The 19,919-nt window shown below is 40.1% G+C and overlaps 1 protein-coding gene across 1 annotated transcript in view; it reads right to left on the bottom strand.

Annotated features, from left to right (window-relative positions):
• Positions 1–19,919, bottom strand: part of ADGRG2 (adhesion G protein-coupled receptor G2) — a 71,577-nt gene that overhangs the window by 13,878 nt on the left and 37,780 nt on the right. The window contains exons 6-20 of the mRNA XM_040266535.1: positions 17,661–17,716; positions 16,543–16,598; positions 15,648–15,687; positions 15,150–15,187; positions 13,420–13,514; positions 12,813–12,879; positions 9,424–9,815; positions 7,816–7,987; positions 7,456–7,612; positions 6,434–6,577; positions 5,202–5,324; positions 4,521–4,566; positions 4,297–4,400; positions 3,415–3,536; positions 1,554–1,822 (exon numbers count right to left, since the gene is read on the bottom strand). Of these exons, the coding sequence (XP_040122469.1) occupies positions 1,554–1,822; positions 3,415–3,536; positions 4,297–4,400; positions 4,521–4,566; positions 5,202–5,324; positions 6,434–6,577; positions 7,456–7,612; positions 7,816–7,987; positions 9,424–9,815; positions 12,813–12,879; positions 13,420–13,514; positions 15,150–15,187; positions 15,648–15,687; positions 16,543–16,598; positions 17,661–17,716 (1,881 nt within the window). The remainder of the gene's footprint in view (positions 1–1,553; positions 1,823–3,414; positions 3,537–4,296; positions 4,401–4,520; positions 4,567–5,201; positions 5,325–6,433; positions 6,578–7,455; positions 7,613–7,815; positions 7,988–9,423; positions 9,816–12,812; positions 12,880–13,419; positions 13,515–15,149; positions 15,188–15,647; positions 15,688–16,542; positions 16,599–17,660; positions 17,717–19,919) is intronic.

The raw sequence follows: 19,919 nt of genomic DNA, 5'->3' as shown, positions 1-19,919 counted from the left end.
GAAGATGGAGTCTGAGAGGAGTGGCAGCTCTAATGCAGTGGAAGGGTATGCCTTGGAGATTAGAAAGCCAGCCTCAGCTGTTCTTGAGCTGTGGGAATTAGGGTAAATCACGTCTTCACCTGGTATTAGCAATAACCACCCGCACCTTGGGGCTTTCAGGATCCTAGTTCCCTGACCAGGGATTGAACCCAGGCCTCCCGGCATTGGAAGTGCAGAGTCCAAACCACTGGGCTGCCAGGGAATTCCCCTGGCTTATTTTTTATGGGGTTACTTGTGTGAAAATACATCAAGACATAACGTATTATACATAAGGTTATATATTACTTGCTGATTATCTAAAGGACTCTTCAGCAGAAGTGTCAGCTTATTTTTTTTTTTCCTGAGAGAGCAAAACTAAGACCGATGGGTAAGTGCTACCAGAGAGCCAAGTGAACTTAATGGAAAATCAGAACTGTAGAGCTTTAGAAAATGGTCACTGGCTGTCTTGTAAGGTATTAAAAATAAGACAAAAGGTCCAAACTTGAGTTGCTTATGCTAGCCACAGTTCACCAAACTGAGACTTAACTCCATCACAGCTTTGGCTCTCCCAGAAATGGAATCTTAAACCAATCAATCAGAAATTGCTAGTTAGGTAACCTGTCACTAGTTAGGTAACCTGTCTGAGAGACCCCAGAAATCCCCAAAGGAAAGTAAGCTTGCAATAACCAACCCGCTTTTTTTGCCCAGAGTGACTTCCTTGTTCCTGCTTCCTTCTGCCTATAAAATCTTTCACTTAGTACAGCTCCTCAAATCTCCTTTCTGTCTGCTAGATGGGATGCTGCCCAATTCATGAAGTATTCAATAAAGCCTGTAAGATCTTTCAAAGGCACTCAGTAGAATCTTGTTTTTAATTAAAGTAATGAGCTCCCCAATAATAGAAGTATTCAAGCAGAGGTCAAATTATCTCTAGTCAAAGCTAAGTCAAGTCCAGGAGGTTCCTACATTTGGCGGGGAGTTGAATGAAGAACTCTTCAAGATCTTGGGGCATCTAAGATTTAGTGACCAACAACCAACAGGTGGCATAATCAGGAATACTGGGCTGGTGTGGTGATGAAGTTACATTAGACTTTATCTGTATGTTCTCTCTCTCTGCCCTGCTGAGCACACGGCTGTGTATGTGTGTGAATCTGGGAGGTACAGAGCAGCGTGAGGCTAGTTGGGAGCTCAGGGACTGACTGTCTGACCTCATTATCACCAAGCTAATATTTTCAATTGACTGAGCATCTTCTGTGTGCCAGCCCCAGTTCTAGTCACTAGAGATACAAAAAAGATTCACAGCCCTAACCTCAGAGTGTTATGGTCATAACCAATCAAGCATAAATATACAGGTGTTCTAGAAATAGACTTGACAAGGCTCCTCTTTGGGCAATGAAACATGAAAAGAAGAATAAAGCTGTTTTAGAAACCTGCCAAGTGTGACCTGCTTCATCAATGTCTCTCTCTGATTAAAAATCAAAACACTGGAGAAAAAGCAGGAAAAGCCCAGGCAATGCGTGAGCAAAAATAATACATACCCCAACCAAAAATGCAGAATTTAAGGATGTATTTTCGGATGTAAGTATTAAACACTTTGACAAGGGCCAGGTACATATGGAATGCTTCCAAGCCCATCCATGTGAATGAGACCAAGAGAAAATAATGCAGAAATACAGCCACTGAGATGCAGAGGCCTCTTATGTCATACAAAGCAATCCACGAGTCCAAGAGGAACACCAGGTTCAGCAGGAGCAGGGCTGCGCACAGCTGGATGAGGATTTTGGAAGGGTAATCCCTCCGGATCTTTCTAAAAGGAAAGGACAAGAAAAGAATTAGCATCACAGCCTGCTGATGCTTATGTGAGCTAGCATATCTGAGTTCAAAGTGATTTATTTTTATTCTTTGGTGACTGTCTATATGCATAAATTTCTTCTCTTTGAATGCATGTCTGTATGTGTGTGTGTGATGCGTGGGTGGAGGCATTACAACTAACGATAGCAACAAAGAAAAAATCTAAACGGAATCATCTGTGATAACCATGTGGAAATTTTATGTTTATATTTCTATGGAATCTTTAACATGCTGACTACTGACCCAACCTTTCAAATAGTATGTAGTAGAATCTCATGAGCACCCACCCCCATTTCTCCCAAACTCCTGGAAGCATTGCTGCTTCTCATACAATAGGCTCCTCTATCCAGATCTTCAAAACATAGCCAGATTCTCCTGTTATTTTATGTTACTAGTTAAAATGAGATCATGGAAAAAGCGTTCAAACTATAGCTAAATGAAACAGGGAGAGGAAAATACAGCTAATTGATGACATGTACATGTTTACGTGTGTGAAATTAGATCTGGTGAGATCATTCTGAGTAATGGCTGGCCTTATAGTAATTTAGTCTCATTAATCCTTCCAACGGTCCACTAGAAGATCTGTACTCACAGCTGGACCCTAAGTTTGGCACTAAAAGTGAATTTGTGCATTTCCTGATTAGTGTCCAAAAATCTAAATCCCAGAACTTATATACTGTTTCATCTAAAAAAGGGGGGCGGTGGTTCCATGGTAGCTCAGCTGGTATAAGAATCCGCCTGCAATGCAGAAGAACCTGGTTTGATTCCTGGGTTGGGAAGATCCCCTGGAGAAGGAAATGGCAACCCACTCCAGTATTCTCGCCTGGAAAATCCCACGGACAGAAGAGCCTGGTGGGCTACAGTCCATGGGGTCGAAAAGAGTCAGACAAGACTGAATGACTAAGCATAAACAAATGTAAAAAAAAGTGCCTATATTTCCTTTTTTTCTGACAGAATTAATTGGAATCCCGCCCCCCCCACTGCCCCCACCCCCTACAAAGTAACCAAAGGGACCATTCTGATAAGCCAAGCAGATGCTGTCATCTGGAATGTCATTCTTTCTTTGACCTACAAAGCTGCACTCAATTTGTATCTATATTTTTCAGGGAGGCTTGATATCCTTTATTCTTCTTCATCCCCACACCCATTAATGTATTTAATCTTTTGTGTTTGCTTGGTATAATTTAGAAACTTAATATATTAAACACAGCTCTTCTGCTGTATATGGAGCTATGGCCTGTTTCACATTGAAGCTCTTGTTTTTTCGAGGTCTGCATCTATCTTTCATTTCTCACTTAATGTCAACTAGATACCAAGCATCATTTTAGGGTACAAGGATGATTAAGACACAACTTCTGCCTTCAGTGAGTGTACAAACTACTGGAAGTAAGTAAGTATGTAAACCGAAGTCCCATGAAGTTTCACATATACATGGCCCCACTAGAGGGGTGGACAGGGTAAGCTAGGCCAAGGAGCACTTATTTAATATTTTGGCCACTGAGGTGACCACTACATCATATAATCCAGTTTCCAGTTGTGGATACTCACTCAAAGGCTATGTAGGTTACAAGAGTAACTGACAGAAAAATTGATGAAAGCCCACAACCAATATAGGTAATAAATGTTAGGGCCATCATCTGAGCTGGTGGCAAGGATGTTCGAGACAAGTCCTGGAAAAGAAAATATTGCTTTCAAGACCAAATATTTTAAAATAAATGACACAGTTATAATTTACATTATTGGGTAGTCTAAGATTATTCAACAAGCCTACAAGGTAGGCATAATTATTATCATCCTGTTGAGATAATAAAAAATGAGACCCAGAGAGGTTAAGTAATTTGCTCAGGGTCACAAAACTACGAGGTAGAGGAGCCAGAATCCAGGTCTGGATGACTTCAAAGCCCATGTATTTGATCACTACATTATGGTGCTCTGCAGAAGCCCCAGGCTAGGAGCCTAAAGATGTGAATTTGACTTCTGGCTCTTATATTTCTCAGTCTACGACTGTGGACAATTACCTCACAAACGAGTCTTTAAAAATGACAATAAAAACACCCCATTCTACCTACATTGTAGGATTGTTAGGGAGATTAAATAAGAGAACTTATGTCATGTTTTATAAAAATTTTAAAGTACACTGCCAACTAAACCATTTTTATTACCCATTTTAATCTGAATTCCCTAGCCCTCCTATAGCTATTTTAAAAAGAACTTAAATATAAAATTAGAATAAGAAAAAAATACTTTGTTCAAATATTTTTCTTCAAGTATATATGCATATTAGAAGAGTCATTTCATTGGTCTTTAACTTTGCCACAGTATCATGAAATCTGTTGATCCATCAAGTCATCGACCAGACAGACTTCATAGCACAATGCCCAGCTACCCCTCAGACCCAGAATCTAAGGCCAGGCAAAGTGGGGATGTTACCAGCAGAACGCCGAAGCTTGTAAGGTGGCTGCAGGTACAGGTGGTCTCATTCAGCCTCCTGTCTTTGACAGAGCACCCATCAGATGACCAGCCTCCTCTGCCACCTAGGGGGCATGGGAAAGAGTCTCTGTCCCCGCAGAAAGGCCACTGCACCAATCACTGCTCCTTCCTCCCCATTCCCCTTCCCCACTCAAGACTTTAAAAAAGTTAGGTCTGGAACCTACCATTTCTGCCCAAGTCCCAAAATACACATCTCACTGTTAAGTCATCCTGTAACAGAAGGACACATTACCAATAATTTATCCAACTGAAACAAACTGAAAAGCAATTAGAAAAAAAATGACATTTGAACATTTCAGAATCTCATTCTTGATTTTAGGGGAGTTCTTATTTTATATGGGTCTCTAGAAGGCAGTGAGTCTCATATAGGTCAGCACTTGTTAACCTCAGCCATCGGGAGCAGCAATTGCCTTGTATTAAAAGGCACATTCTGATTCACTGGGTCTGGGGTAGACCCAAGAGTCTGCATTCTAGCAACCTCCCAGGGGAGGCTGATGCTGCAGGTCTGCAAACCATACTCTGAGCAGCGAGGTCACAGATGATGCTCAGTGAACTGGACCTTGCAAGATGCTTTCTCTTTGGAGGTGAGAATCAGACCTGGAGCCACAGATCTAAATGCACTGAAAATTGGCAATAAGAGCTTGCTTTTTACACTGTTCCTTCCTAGAAAGTAGGAGGGCAGTTATTAGGCACGCTCAAACCCTATGAGCATGATTCCAGTCTCACACACAGCCCTAACTGGGTCTAAGGTGCTGCTGGACCAACTTTTTTCAGGCTAAGTCGCACACGGAGAGTTTGCATGAGGTGTCTCTAGTCAAGGCACAGACCAGACAGGCCCCTCCCACCTGGCTTGGGTCGATATGCTTTAAGGTAACCGTCACGTTTCTTGTCAAGTTCTTGACTGTCAGGTTTGCAACGCTTGAGGAAATGACATAGCTGATCAGAGAGAGGTTCTCCAAGGCAGGGTCCTAGCACATCAAAGAATCAACAAGATGGCAAGAGAAAGTGAAATGTTATTAGACAATTTTAGAGTTAGAAGGGACCCTAGTTAGTAGTTTAGTCACTAAGTCCTGTCCGACTCTTGGTGACCCCATGAACTGTAGCCTGCCAGGCTCCTCTGTCCATGGGATTCTCCAGGCAAGAATACTGGAGTGGGTTGCCATTTCCTCCTCCAGGGGATCTTCCCAACCCAGGAATCGAACCCGGGTCTCCTGCACTGCAGGCAGATTCTTTACTGACTGAGCTATGAGGGAAGCCCAGAAGGGCCTAAGGACTATTTAATCAATATTGTTTATTTTACTACCTAGGTCACGAATTCAGGGACAGGGAATAAAGTGACTTCCCCAAGGACCCAATGAGAAGCAGAGCTTGTTCCACTATAGTATGCTCTAAAAACTGAGTTAAATTTCATAGATTGACACGAGACCCTCATGAATCTTAAAAGGAACATAACATTAAGCCATTTAAACTGTGTGTTCCCGAGCAAGTTACCTAACCTCTCTATGCCTCTATGTCCTCATCTGTAAAATGGGGATAATAGTTTAACAGTTTCTCCCTCACAGAGTTGTTGAGAGGATTAGAGTTAACATTTCTAAGTGTTTATGATACTGCACAGCAATTGATAAATACTTTGTGTTGGTTATTGTTATTTATCCTCAACAGCATCATCAGGTCCTGTTTAAAAATAAACTACAGCTTTTCAGCAATCCATCTGACTTATAGTAGACTTAAGAATGGGCTTCCCAGGTGGCACTAGTGATAAAGAAGCTGCCTGCCAATGCAGGAGACATAAGAGATGTAGGTTTGATCCCTACAGGGGGTCGGGAGATCCCCTGGAGGAGGGCATGGCAACCCACTCCAGTATTCTTGCCTGGAGAATCCCATGGGCAGAGAAGCCTGGCAGGCTACTGCCCACAGAGTTGCAAAGAGTCAGACACAACTGAAGGGACTTAGCATGCATGCCTGGTTAAGAATATTGGAGGATTAAAAAAAAAAAAGAATATTGGAGGATTATAAGAAATAAAACTCCTCCAGTCTCCCCAGAATCTAAACCAACAGCAATTAGAGGCAACTTTACCTGAAACAGGGCAGGAGTTTCAAAAAAGTTGAACTGCACCCTGGAAGCCAGCTCCACAGCATCAGCTGGTAAATGACTCATCAATGATGAAGGCAAAGTAATAACGCCAATACTGTTCTCAGGAGCCTCAGCTTCCAGAGAAACCTGAAAATGAAGTAAAAGATTATAAAAATGTCTGGGGCTCGTATAATGAGGAGAGGGAAAACACAAGTAATTAAGATGGAGGGTCCTATAAGGGCATTTATTTGTAGTGTTTCTATGTACAATTGGTTCTGGTTTCTCTGATTACTATGGAATTAGAGGCTGTGTAGGGAGATATGACAGGGAGATGAGGCCTTGGAGCAGGAGAGAAAACATTTTATGGGTAAAGGATACGCAGAAATAATCAGAAAGTGCAGGATATTATTTATCAATTATATCTCAGTAAAGCTTGGGGAAAAATAAAGTTCAAGATAACTGCAGAGCCCAGGGAGATGACAGTAGCCAACATACCAATTTAGTGACCTGTTAGGGCAAAGTCACTGTAGAACCACATGCATGAAATTTGTAAAGGGAAGACTACCAAAATGAAGTTAAACGGCAAGACTTGGTTTTACTCGCATGTTTTCAGCAGCCCCACCTACCCATCCCTCTAATAGGTGGATAGAAAACACTAGAAGCAGGATTGATATTCAGCACCACTATTTCAATAGGTTAAAATATTGAAATGGGTTGAAAAGTAGGGACACATTTGGTGTCCCTGCTCTCTCCCAAGTGCCTAGAACCCACTGGACACCTCCCCCACAGCCCCCCAAACTTCCACAATCCAGTTGCTAAAGGGTTAACACTGGGCACAATGAGGACCTCTGAGATCTTGCTCCAGCCAATGTCCTTCTTTTGATTCTGTGATGCCTCTTGTTCTAGAAGCTAAATATTTTGAATATCACCCATGAGTATAAACAGTAATGGCCTTAATCATGAAGTACATGAGGACTATAATCATATAAAAGAAAAGGTCTTTTCTACAATAAATTAGGATGTACCTGAAGATTTGCAGGGTCTTGGGCAGCGAAAGTAGTTGTGTCAAAATTACTGGCATTCACTCTGATCACAGCCAGAGCCAAAGAAGGGGAGGTCAGACTTATGGTCTTGGTTGAAAAATTCAGCTGTAAGCCAATGTCATCCACTACTTTCAGCAATCTGTAAAGAGAGGTAGCAGTTCAAATTCAGCACTCTGACTGAATTGTTTTCCCCAGTGTAAGCAGAATACAGAAAAGCAACTTAACAAGTCATTATGAACCTCGTAAGTGGGAGAAAAATACTTGGGTTTAATTAATCATCTAGAAGCATCATTATTATTAGAAGATCCCCTCTCATGACCATATCAGTGTGCTAAGTCATACCTTTGGGCCAAAGGGGCCAGCAAGGTGGGCGGAGAATGAAGGAGTTGGCTGACTTGGTTTATCATTTGTCCTGCGAGGTTCGGCTCCAAGCTGCCTAAGGACAGAGCCCACTCCATCCGGGACACTTGGTTTTCAAGATCAGAAACACTGATGCTGTTGGTGTGAACAATTTCTGTAACAAGAGAACCAAATCACTTTATGAACACATAATGGAAAAATCACTCCATAAAGAAACATACATAGACTCTGTGACCTGGAAAACCCAACCCCAGGCATTTGCCCCAGGGAAAGGAAAACATGTTCATAAATGTTATATTAGGCTCTTACCAACAGTGTAGGAGGGTTCCCTTTCTCCACATCCTCTCCAGAATTTATTATTTATAGACTTTTTGATGTTGGCCATTCTGACTGGTGTGAGGTGATGCCTCACTCTAGTTTTGATTTGCATTTCCATAATAATTAGCAATGATGAGCATCTTTTCAAGTGTCTACTGGCTATCTGTATGTCTCCTAACAAAGAAGTTGCTTAATTCTACCACCTAACATCCTATTTTTTATTTTGCATATTCCCTTCTAATATTTATCCACACAATAAAAGACTATTATAAACATGATGTGCAAACTAAATATTTACTTTTGTGTTATTTTCACTTCACTCAAGACTTAAAAAATGCCCAAAGTTTCTGTTTATGCACAGCTGCATAATAGACATGCTATTGAGGTGGCATATCATATTTCATCATTCCTCTCTTGTGGAATTCAAAAAAAATCTCAAGCCATTTGGCAGAGGCTCCAGATCTCCCGGACAGGCTTGCCTGAGGCAGAGGAGGTGAGAACACAACAGCTCCAGTCTCGCTTTGCTTCACCCTCCGAATTCTAGAGGAAAACTTGCTTCTTATTCACTGGACTTAAACTCCAGAGATTATGCAGAATTCTCTCTGCTTCCTTCCCTCTTCCCTTTATCCTTTTACTCTCAAGCGTACTTTGTATCCGGGAGCCTGGTGCAGTTTCTGTGGCATTCTCATATTCACCATTATTCCAAACCTATAGGGTTAGTGCAGTTATTTCCATCTGAGGTAGACCAGGCTCAGTCAGGAGGGGCTAAAAGGCTTATTCCAAATCCCACCACCTGTGAGGGCCTAGGCAGACCTGCCCTGAGGTCTTCTGAATGGTCTTCCCCTTTTCGCGGCTGCTCTGGCTCATTGCCAGCTCTGGTATTCTGTACCATTTCAGAACATCAATTTTTTCTTTTGTTTTCTGTCTAAATGGAGTTCCTGCTTTCAATGGTTCAAAACTGGTCTCTTCAGAATGTTGAAAACAGTGACCCAATCACCTTTTGCAGGAGAAAGAAACCTGTAAAATAACTCATCTGGATAAAATGAGATCTGTGTTTGCCTCAGAGCTATTTATCTTGGCCAAACAATCAATCTCAACTGTATCTGTGTTCTACAAATGCCAAAAGGAAAGCTCTCAAAATCAAGCAGACATCATAAAAAGAAAGGCTTAATGTAGTCTCATTGCAGATATCATAATTTGGCAGGCTGGCAGCTGGGTTTCAGGTGGCTCGAATGACAAAAACATGGGAGCAGCATGGCTTGTCATATTTACCTGTCTTGTCAGGAGGTATGCCAGTCGTGTCGACGTTCACAGAGGCAGACGTGGTAGGAGAGGGGGCTGAGGACTTCCCAGGGGGCAGGGTGAGGGGAAGATCAGGTGGAGGCTTAGGGGAAGAGACAGTTCCAGATGGCAGGGGGATATCAATGGCTGGGCTGGAAGTTATGGGAGCTGAAGGCTGGGGAGAAGGTAGGGGAATCATCCCTGTTGGAGAGTGAGGGCTGTGGGTTACAAGTGGATGAGCTAGAGGCTCAGCAAAAGAGAAGGCACTAGAGATCTGGGACACAATGGTGGCCTGAGGAGCAACTGGGATGGCATTGCTGGAAGAAGAGAAGGGTGGGCCGTGTGGATGACGAGCGAGACACACAACAGGATCTTGCGGGTCACTAAAGGCAAGAATCAGAGAGATGCACATGAGACACAAATGAGCTACAGAGGCTAAGCTCTTCTCGTGGCAACCATGTGACACCACCAAGGCGACACGGCTCCATTGCGGACTTTCCTTTGCAGACCCTCTGTGTACCTGCCACTGTTCTCCCACCCCTGCCCACTTCCATCACCTTCTCCCCAGGAGAGGAATTAGCCAGGAAGGATGCTCTTTTTTGAATTCACAGTTCTGCTTCACTTGTTCACTGCTACTCCCTGATTCTATACCTCATCACTTTTCAGTCAGTTGAGGAAAGCATGTACCACTGCCAGGTACTTCTTGGGAAGGGAGCTGTTGAATGCCCTGCAACCAAACTGGTGGTTTCCATATACTAGGAGTCTGTCTGTGGTGAGCTTTTTAGATTTCACAAAATTTATTCTTAAAAAAAAAAAAATGGAATCACAGGCCCAAACTGTTTCAAACATACTTAACATTTTTCTAAAATTAGAATCAAATACCAAAATATGATTTTCTTTTAATATTCAAATCCACGCTGGCAAAACTGGCTCATCATTTTTAAGACAACTGATTTGACTTAGAAACTAAAGCACACTCATTTCAAAACTATGTGTGTTCATCCATTATAGATACACTAACTCACTAACTCTTGTGTCAACTCAGTATTAACACTGAGCTCAAAGGGGTAAGGAGTAAACTGAAAAGCAGCTCTAAATTAGTCAGCAACAATAAAATGTTCAATTTTTTCTTACACTTTTTACAATCAAAGTACATAATTCTGTTAATTACAATTACAATCTTCTGCATATTGATCAATAGAAAAATATGTAAAAATAATAATTATTGACTTGTACAGTAGAATTTTTAATTTTAGGAAATTCTCATACTGGTCTTAGTGGTTCACAAATAAGCTTTTCCTTTCCAAGAAACTTCAAATTTAGGTCATTCACATGCATTGGTGACACTAGCTGGGAAAGATAAAACACACAGCCATTTTTTTCTTCAACTTACTGAATTTTGTTTCAAGAAAATCTTGAGTTGGAATTAACAATACCCAATTTTGTGTGAAATTGATGAGCATAGAAATCTGCCAGAATCAATTTTATACTGCATAGCCTGCCAAAGTACTAACTAGCACACAGTACCTGATGAAGAAATGTTGCTGAATGAAAAAAATGAATCAAGCTGGGGCCAAAGGGGTGGTCCCAGCTTATACATCAGCTACACCCTTAATGTTACTTTAGCCCAGTGGTTCCCAACCTTGGCTGTGCCTGAGAATTACCCAGAGGACCTTTTAAAAATTAGAGATTTCTGTGGCCTTCTCCTCAGTGTCTGATTTAGTTGGTCCTGAGGTGACTGGAAGTCTCCTCATTGGATCCTGATGCTTTCAGAAATTCCATCTCCCAAGTGGGGTTCAACCCTCCACCTTGATGGGGGTATATTAAGCTTAAAACTCAAGTACTTTTTGCCTTTTATTACATAAAATGCTACATATCCTTAACTAAAGTTCTTTAGCTATTCCTAGGGGCCTAATGTTTCAATGTATTTCAGAAATTTGGCCCACAAAAGGCAGACAGGCTACACTTAGCCTTTTATTCCCATATGAGAAGTTTCATATTGGAAAATGCATGTCCTTTTTTAAAAATACAATTTTTATCTGATTGTAGAAAAGTATACAAAATGCTGCAAAGAAAAAAACAACAACAAGAAAATGACCATCCAGCAGGCAGGCCAATCACTGGGAACTCTTGTAAGCATTTTCATTCATTCAATTCCTGTTTTTTTCCATGTATATTTTTATACACTTTTGATCACACCATCCATGACTTTTGGGATCATCTATTATTTTGAAGAATCCATCTCCCTCCTTACCTCCACTGAGGCAGAGGTTAAGGTAGTGATTTGCAACTTCAGTTGCCCATTAGAACCACCAGGAAAGTTTTTAAAACTCTTAATCCCTAGGCTATGCCCCAGACTCATTTAACCAAAATTACTGAGGGTGGAAACTGGAAATCAAAATTTTAAAACATTTTTAATTTGAACTAATTGTAGGCTTACAGAAACACTGCAAAAATAACACAGAGATTCATACACTCCTCACCCAGCTTCCCCCAATGTTAACATCTCACATCTGTAGTTTAACCCAAATAGCTACCAAAATTTAGCATATGACAAAGGTGACATCTCAGATCACTGAGGAAAGGGTGGACTTTTTAATAAATGGTGCTGGGACCACTGGATAGACATTTGGAAAAGATTAAATTACACCCATGCCTCCCATCAAATAAGAATAACTTCCAAGTGGATCTAATGTAGAAAAAAATCATATAAGTACTAGAAAAACACAAAGATGAATTCCTCTATAATTAGGTGTAAGGAAAGGCTTTCTAATAATGCCTCCAAATCCACAAGCAATAAAATAAAAGATTGATAAAATTTAAGTACATTTAACATTTTTATTTGCATATCAAAAACATCATAAACAAAGTCAGAAGATAACTAACAAACTGGGAGAAAATATTTGCAACATATACCACAGACAAAGGTCTACTATCCACGATATATAAAATTCTCTTAAAAACTGATTAAATATTTAGTGGGAAAAATACATGAACATACAATTCACAGAAATGATACAAAAATGGCCCCAAATATATGAAAAAAATGTCCAGTTTTAATAAGAGAAGTACAAATAACATTAAGATACTATTCCTCATATACCACACTGGAAAAATTTTTAAATATGAGGACACATTCAGCTGGTGAAGCTGGGAAGACAGAATATTTTTAACACTTCTCAGGTGATTCTAATGTGCAACCAAGATTGCAAATCATTGATTTAAGGCAACAGAAACTTCATACAAAAGAAAACTGCTTTTTTTCCTAAAATTGAAAACCCTTCTTCACCATCAAAATTTCAAAATTCCTTAGCCAACATGGTGATTAAATTATTATTATTATCATTATTATGAAAAGGGTCAGCATATTTGCTACATACCACTGCAGTTTCTTTACCTCCTCCAGGGAGGAAGGGCAGGGGGTCCTGGCAGAACAGCAGCACTGTTCTGGAGGAGACAAAAGGAAAAGAATGAAAATGCAAGGTCAAGAACAAGGCAAGGGAGAAGCTCAGATCCTTCAAGTATTACGGTTCTCACACTGATGGCATTTTAAAGAACTTAAGTCTAAAACAGATGATAAAATAAATTGGATTCCATTATATTGAAATTATATATAAATAGTAAGTGCTTAAAATATTTATTGAATGAATAATATGGGGTTGTATGCAGTATCAATTGCTCTTCAGCAACTTCTAAGAGAAATTCCGAAGTAAATATATCCCAGCAGCAATCGATCAAGCACTCCAAATAGAACTCTCTATCTCAATAGGGTTGTTTTATTCTGATTTCCAAAACAGTATACTGAAACTTTACTGAGAAAGCAGGCAAAAGCACCTTTTAGAGCTTCCTAACAACTGCCCAACAACAAAAGACTCAAAACAGAAAGTTGTAACATATGTAAATTTATTCATTATATTTTCGATTTGAAAAAGATTACATCAAAGTCATGTGAAAATGAACACAGCCATAAATATAGAGACAACTTACCCATCGGTCGAATCTTTACTGTTTGGAAAGCAACCATCACAGCACATATGTTCATTGTCTTATTCAATTTTATGGTGAATGTACAATTTACTGTGCTGTAAAGAGAAATATATATAACCAGAGCGTTACTCAACTGGAAACCTACCTACATATTTGTAGCTGTTTTTTCGAACAGTGGGGAAGGGGGACATTGACACTGTTAACTTGCAATGTCACCCCAATAAGCTTGTAAACACCAACCTACCATGGGTGGAACTTTACCCCAAAGATTTCCTATGACAGAGCATTTAGAGAGGTTTACATTCACAGAGACTGCAAACCAGAGACCCTCTGACCATACACAGCTGCTGATTCGTTTTGCCCACCTGCATAATGAACATGCGGGGGTGGAAACCTGGTTACGAAGACAAGTATCCTGACACCTAGAGTCTGAGCGGTGGCTGCTTGCCTGGTATCTGGAGGCTGATGGGTTTTCAACATGAGAGCCCTTTGACATCCCAGCCTAGACAAATATCAAGGTCTCCTAAACCCAAAACCACTCTGGCAGTTCCATTTAGATCATCAGATAACTAGGAATTTAAGACATTCTGTTTCTTTCTTCACTTTTGTCTTGGTTTCAGCTCAGTTCAGTCACTCAGTCGTGTCCGACTCTTTGCGACCCCATGAACTGCAGCACACCGAACAAAATATTAATGTTGCAAATAATGAGAAGTGAAATAACTAAATACATATGGTGGGTAGGGATCCAATTTACAGCTTCATGGGAAATTTTGTCATTATTTGTACCAGTAAATCATTAGATGAGCAGAAATTGTTATTTTCTAGAATGGAATGCTCAAGATTCAGGTGGTCAGACTACTGACCTAAAAGCTGTTCTTGTTGGCTTATGTAGCTAGGACAGCCAGTGAACATCATTTCAAATGATAATCTGTGCAACCTCATATAGCTGTCAGGCAATCTGTGATTCAACCTTCCATGCACTTTTCTTATTCTTTCTGATCTTTTCCTTCCTCCTCTCTCCTTTCCCCAAGCTCCATAATTTTTTCAAAATTGAAATGAGTGTCTCTTTTTTTAAATATATATTTTTATTTATTTATGTGGCTGTGCTGAGTCTTAGTTGTGGCATTCAGAATCTTCGATCTTCGTTGTGTCACATGGGATCTTTACAGGCAGCAAGCAAACTCTTAGCTGTGGCACGTGGGATCTATTAGTTCTCTGACTAATTAGATTCCCAGGGATCTAATAGTTCTCTGACTAATTAGATTCCCAGGGATCTAATAGTTCCCTGACCAGGGATTGCACCCAGGCCCCCTGCATTGGGAGCATGTAGTCTTAGCTACTGGACCACCAGGGAAGCCCCTCACCAAGCTCCATATTATGTTCCTTCTTCTCTGTGTGGCCTTCACCCTGACTAGACCACTGGGAGCCATTTGTTGGTCCTATTGGTGGCCTGTGGGGCTAAGGGCGGTGATGAGCCTCAGCTTCAAAGAACCAGAGGTAAATGGTTCAACACCTCCCACACCCCTCTGAGCTTCATAAAGAAATGAGAAGATGGATGTGATTGTGATATGTGTTTGGAAGAATAAAAGATTATATATCCAAACTATCACTAATGTGTATTTATTCTAGAGGAATACCTTTGAATTTGCACCCTAAGACTCCTCATACTTTATTTCTCATGAGTAGAGAAATAATGATCTTTAATTAAAAAGGTATGAAAAATGACTGACCTTTGGGACTCTGCTGTAGCACACTCTATAAAATAAGTCTGAAACAAAAGAAAAAATGTATTAATGTTAGTTTGACAATTGAAAATATCAGGCAAGATGACCCAGGATTTATCACAGCATCACAGAATCTTAGAATCACAACACCTAGGAATGATCTAATTCTCATTCCTACCAGATTAATGACATATGATCAAAGCTATTCAGGCTCTACTTGGATACCTCTAGTGTCGGGAAACTCTACCACACAAGGGAGCACATTCTCCTGAAGCCCTGGTTTTAAGAAACCTGGTTTTACTTAAAAGAAAATCTATCTCTGTGTAACATCCATCCATTGAGCCTAGTTTTGATTTTTGGAGCAATGGAACTTGCCCATTCATTCTTTTACACAGCAGATTTGGGGGTAATTTGAATACCTATCTCCTCAGAAATACAGAACTCCATGCTCTCCCCCAAATAATAACAGTAATTATAAACAAGTACAGGATGTACTATGATTACCTCACTTAAGGTTTGAAGAGTTTTGTTGAGTTCTGATCGTCTGTTAATAAAATGAGAAATTGACATGAAGGAGATCATTGATGAGGTTAAGTTCAAAACAAGTTAGAATTTTAGCAATTACATGAAGCATATGGTATTTATTGGTTGCAGTGTTCACTTTGAAGAAATAGTGGGTACAGTAAGAGATTCCTATGTGGGAAAAATTAATTAATATGACAAGGGAAACAAACCAGATAGACGCTTCCAGCCAACGGCAAGATATAAATTATGGTTAAACAATCTCATTACTTATTAGGCTATTGCAACCCCCAGGCAGCTGCCTCTGGCAAGGGGCCAGAGGAAGTGCTGGCCTGAGGCAAAACTTCTGAGACTGGCTAGTCACTCACCCTGGGGGCCCTCTGTCTCTGATTTTTCCTCCTTCTCTCCAACTGACACCCTCCTCTACCCTCCAGCACTCTCCAGCCATGGTCCCCACACTCCATAGCCTCAGACCACCCTGCCACTTTATTTTTCACCCCATAAATGCCCCAAGTTGCTGGCCTTTGGAGAGGTAGATCTGAGACTTGTTCGCCTCATGTGGCTACGTTGGGAAAAAGCCCTCTCTTTGCTGCAAGTCTTGGCTTCTCAGTTTTTTACCTTGTTGCACACTGGGCAAAACGAATTTGGTTTAGTGAAGATCTTACATAATTCAGTAGCATCAAAGAGAACATCCTCATGGGGATATTAGTTGATAACAGGTTACTATGGTTAGTTTGCAAAGAACTCAAGGACCAATTCTGCATACCTCTGGGTCTGTCTCTATCCTATTCTTGGTTTCCAAAAGTAAAGATAGCTCAAGAAGTATCTTTCCAGAGTTGATGTCTTAGGTTTTAAATCAAACTGCAAGATTACTCACTTCAATTCCCTTAGAGACAGGATTCCAATTAACGTGCCATTAGCCATAACTTGATTCTGTTAGAAGCACAACATCATTAAGAATATAACAATCACTGTTTTGTTTTATAACACTTTCTAACAAGAAGTTGTTCTTTAGTTTTGTTGGGCACCCAAAGACCTACACCCCAAAGACTGTGACTCCTAACTACATGGAATATTGTCTAGCAAAAGAGTGAATACATATTGGCTGAGTCAGTCTTTGTTTTTATGTTTTCTTTAAAAAATATTCTGAATCAGCAAGTCTGACATGCTAATTTCTATCTTTTGTTATTTCAAGAATTCCCCCAAAAGAACACTATTAAAGCTCTCTGTGTGAATGTAAAAAGGGACACTTGGTAGCAACCATCACTGCATTTCTAGCACCTAGCTCACTGCCTGGCACATAGTAGGTGCTCAGGAAATATTCACGGAATTAACAAACCATATTTGGCTGGGATCTTCTGAACCAATCTGGGCTTCTGAACCAGGTGGTTCAGATGGTAATGAATCTTCCTGCAATGTAGGAGACACAGGTTCGATCCCTGGGTGGGGAAGATCTCTTGGAGAGGAAATGGCAATCCACTCCAGTATTCTTGCCTGGGAAGTTCCATGGACAGAGGATCCTGGGGGGCTACCCTCCACGGGGTCCCACAGAGTCAGACAGGACTGAGTGACTAATACTTTCACTTTTCACTTTCCAAACCAATCTAGGTTATGGGAAGGCTGATATTACTTGTCTGAGTCCCAGATGGGAGTGAACAGGATCAGATTGAGACTATTTTTAGATTCAACGTATTTCCTATTGCTAGGAGTTTCTAATATAATTTAAAGTTCTGACTGGCAATAGAACTACATCATATAACACTCATATTCAGCAGCAAACCCAGTGAAAACTAAAACATAATTTTTAACAAAACTCCATGATTATTATGAAATCAAGCCCTCTTGACAAAGCTAGTGTTTCAACAACACATACTTTATTTAAATTTGGTCATAAAAGTAAATATGCAAAATATCAGAAATAATTTGAACCCTTAAATCTTTGAATATCTGAGAATTCACTTTTTAAATTGCAATTAAAAAATCTTTAAAACCTACCTGGGTAATATTGCTTTCTTCATCATACTGAAACATGATCTCACCTCTAAAAAAGGCTAAAAATAAAATTTCAAAAAGAAATCTGAGACTTGCATCCTTAGAGTTTGAGGATTAATATGACACAGAAAAAGATCATCATATTACTTTATAACAAAGTCTTTGTTATTCACATTTACTCTGTTGTCTGTCTAAAAGTTATTCAATGATTATCAATCAGTACAATTTTCAGAAAATATCAACTCTACATTTTATGTGGCAATGCAGAAAAAGAAAAAGCTTATCTACTTGTCAAGAAATTTTATCCCTACCTGTTTCTCATCAAGACTGTTTTCTGTCAAGATGTTAACTAGGGGAACTGTGGCTCAAACACTAAAAATCTTTTTAAGCTGTTATAGGAGATAGGGAAGGGAGAGAAAAAGTATTTCTCAGCAGTTAAGCTACCTTATGGAAGTCTATTTATTCCTTGCCATTTGCAGTTTTTGTTGCTGTTGTTTTAAAATGCAGTTACCAAATACACTATCTTTCCTAGGAACACAGTTGAGATTTTGCTTTGAAACCTGAATAGAATGCAGAGCAAATCCTTTCTTCAGTTGAACAACTTGTGACTTTCATCCCAGAAACGCCAGAAAACTCTGTTCTGGAAACACCTGCTTTGAGAAATACTGAACTCAATTTCAAAACTCAAAGCATTTCCTGCAGGGTATACTCAGAGGGGCTTTGGCTCTGTGTGGAAACTAATAAAAGAGAGACTCCTTAACAGAAGTACACTGTGTGCACTTCATAATCTACAGAGACAAAAAACTGGCCTCCTGAGCAGAAAGGCAAGGATATCATATAAACTAGAGCAGGGCTCAACCAACTTTTCTGTAAGAGATCAGAAAATAAATATTTGAAGTTTTTGTGGGTTATATGTTCTCTGTTGAAACTATACAACTTTGTGGTTATAGTGTAAGAGCAGCCATAGTCAGTATATAAATGAATGGCATGGGTGTATTCCAATGAAACTTTATTTACAAAAACATGTGACAGGCTATTATTTGAACTACGTGCAGTAGTTTGCCAACTCCTGAGCTAGAGGGTAGAAGACCTCCCAATCTCATCTTTCATTGCACTCCAAAATACAACTGATTCCCATAGCCAAGGACCCAGCAGTCCACTACCACTTAAAACGGCTGACAATACCATTAGACCAGCGAACATGATTTACCTTTTCCAGCCACCTTTCTACTGAGAATCCCAAACTCTGCATATTGATACTGAAATTTAAATTAATACACTACATAATTATTAAAAGCAAAGATAATCAGTTGCTGTTGTTTAGCTGCTCAGTCATGTCCGAATTTTGCGACCCCCATGGACTAGCCCATCAGACTCCTCTGTCCACAGGATTTCCCAGGCAAGAATATTGGAGCAAGTTGCCATTTCCTTCTTCAGGGGATCTTTCTGACCCAGGGATCAAACTCACATCTCCTGCATTGGCAGGCTGATTCTTCACCACTGAGCCACCAGGGAAGCCCAAAGATAATTTATAAATGCACAGAACTGCTTGTCCATTTTTGCTAAAATCTTAGCTTTTAAAAACTTATTTAGCAACTGTATGTGTGCTGACACACAATTTTTCTCCCTTGCCTCTCCATTCTCCGAGTTCATCCTTCAGTCTTATTCAGCACATGTTCAGTTTCATGAATGTGCTGGGTGTACAATGATAGCAGAACAGCCAGGAAGCCACTATACCTTTTGACCTTCAGCCTGGCTCTACCTGGTCAGATCCCAGTTTTCTCACCAGCCCCCATTTCCCTTAATAAATCCAGATTGGAATCTGTAAGAAGTGAAGGTTTCTGGCAGGATATTGTGGAATTTTTGGCGCCAAAAGAGTTGCTCCCCTGAAAAGGTTGTTTTCACCAGACACTAAAACAAATGGTCAATTCAGTAGCTTAACTGGGGAAAACATTACTCCAACCAGCTTCCCGGCATCTGCTATTCAAGATGACCAGAGTTTTTGTTTTGTTTTGTTTTTATTAAATGTTCAACTTTGAAACAGTTATCAAACATCATGTAGACATAACATTAAGCTAGACATTAGTCACCAGTCCAAAACATAAATGAAGCATGAAAATAATGAAATTATGGAGTATCCAGTGAAGAGAGGGGTACGAGGGGAGGGAGGTGAGAAGAAGCAGAGAAGAGAGTTACACAGTATATGAAAGTGAAATGTATCCAACACTTTTTTTTTTCTTTAATCAAAGTCAGCTAATATTT

Source organism: Oryx dammah, unplaced genomic scaffold, assembly GCF_014754425.2.
Source record: "Oryx dammah isolate SB20612 unplaced genomic scaffold, SCBI_Odam_1.1 HiC_scaffold_23, whole genome shotgun sequence".
Taxonomy (NCBI): domain Eukaryota; kingdom Metazoa; phylum Chordata; class Mammalia; order Artiodactyla; family Bovidae; genus Oryx; species Oryx dammah.
This window is presented reverse-complemented; position numbering and strand designations above follow the sequence as displayed.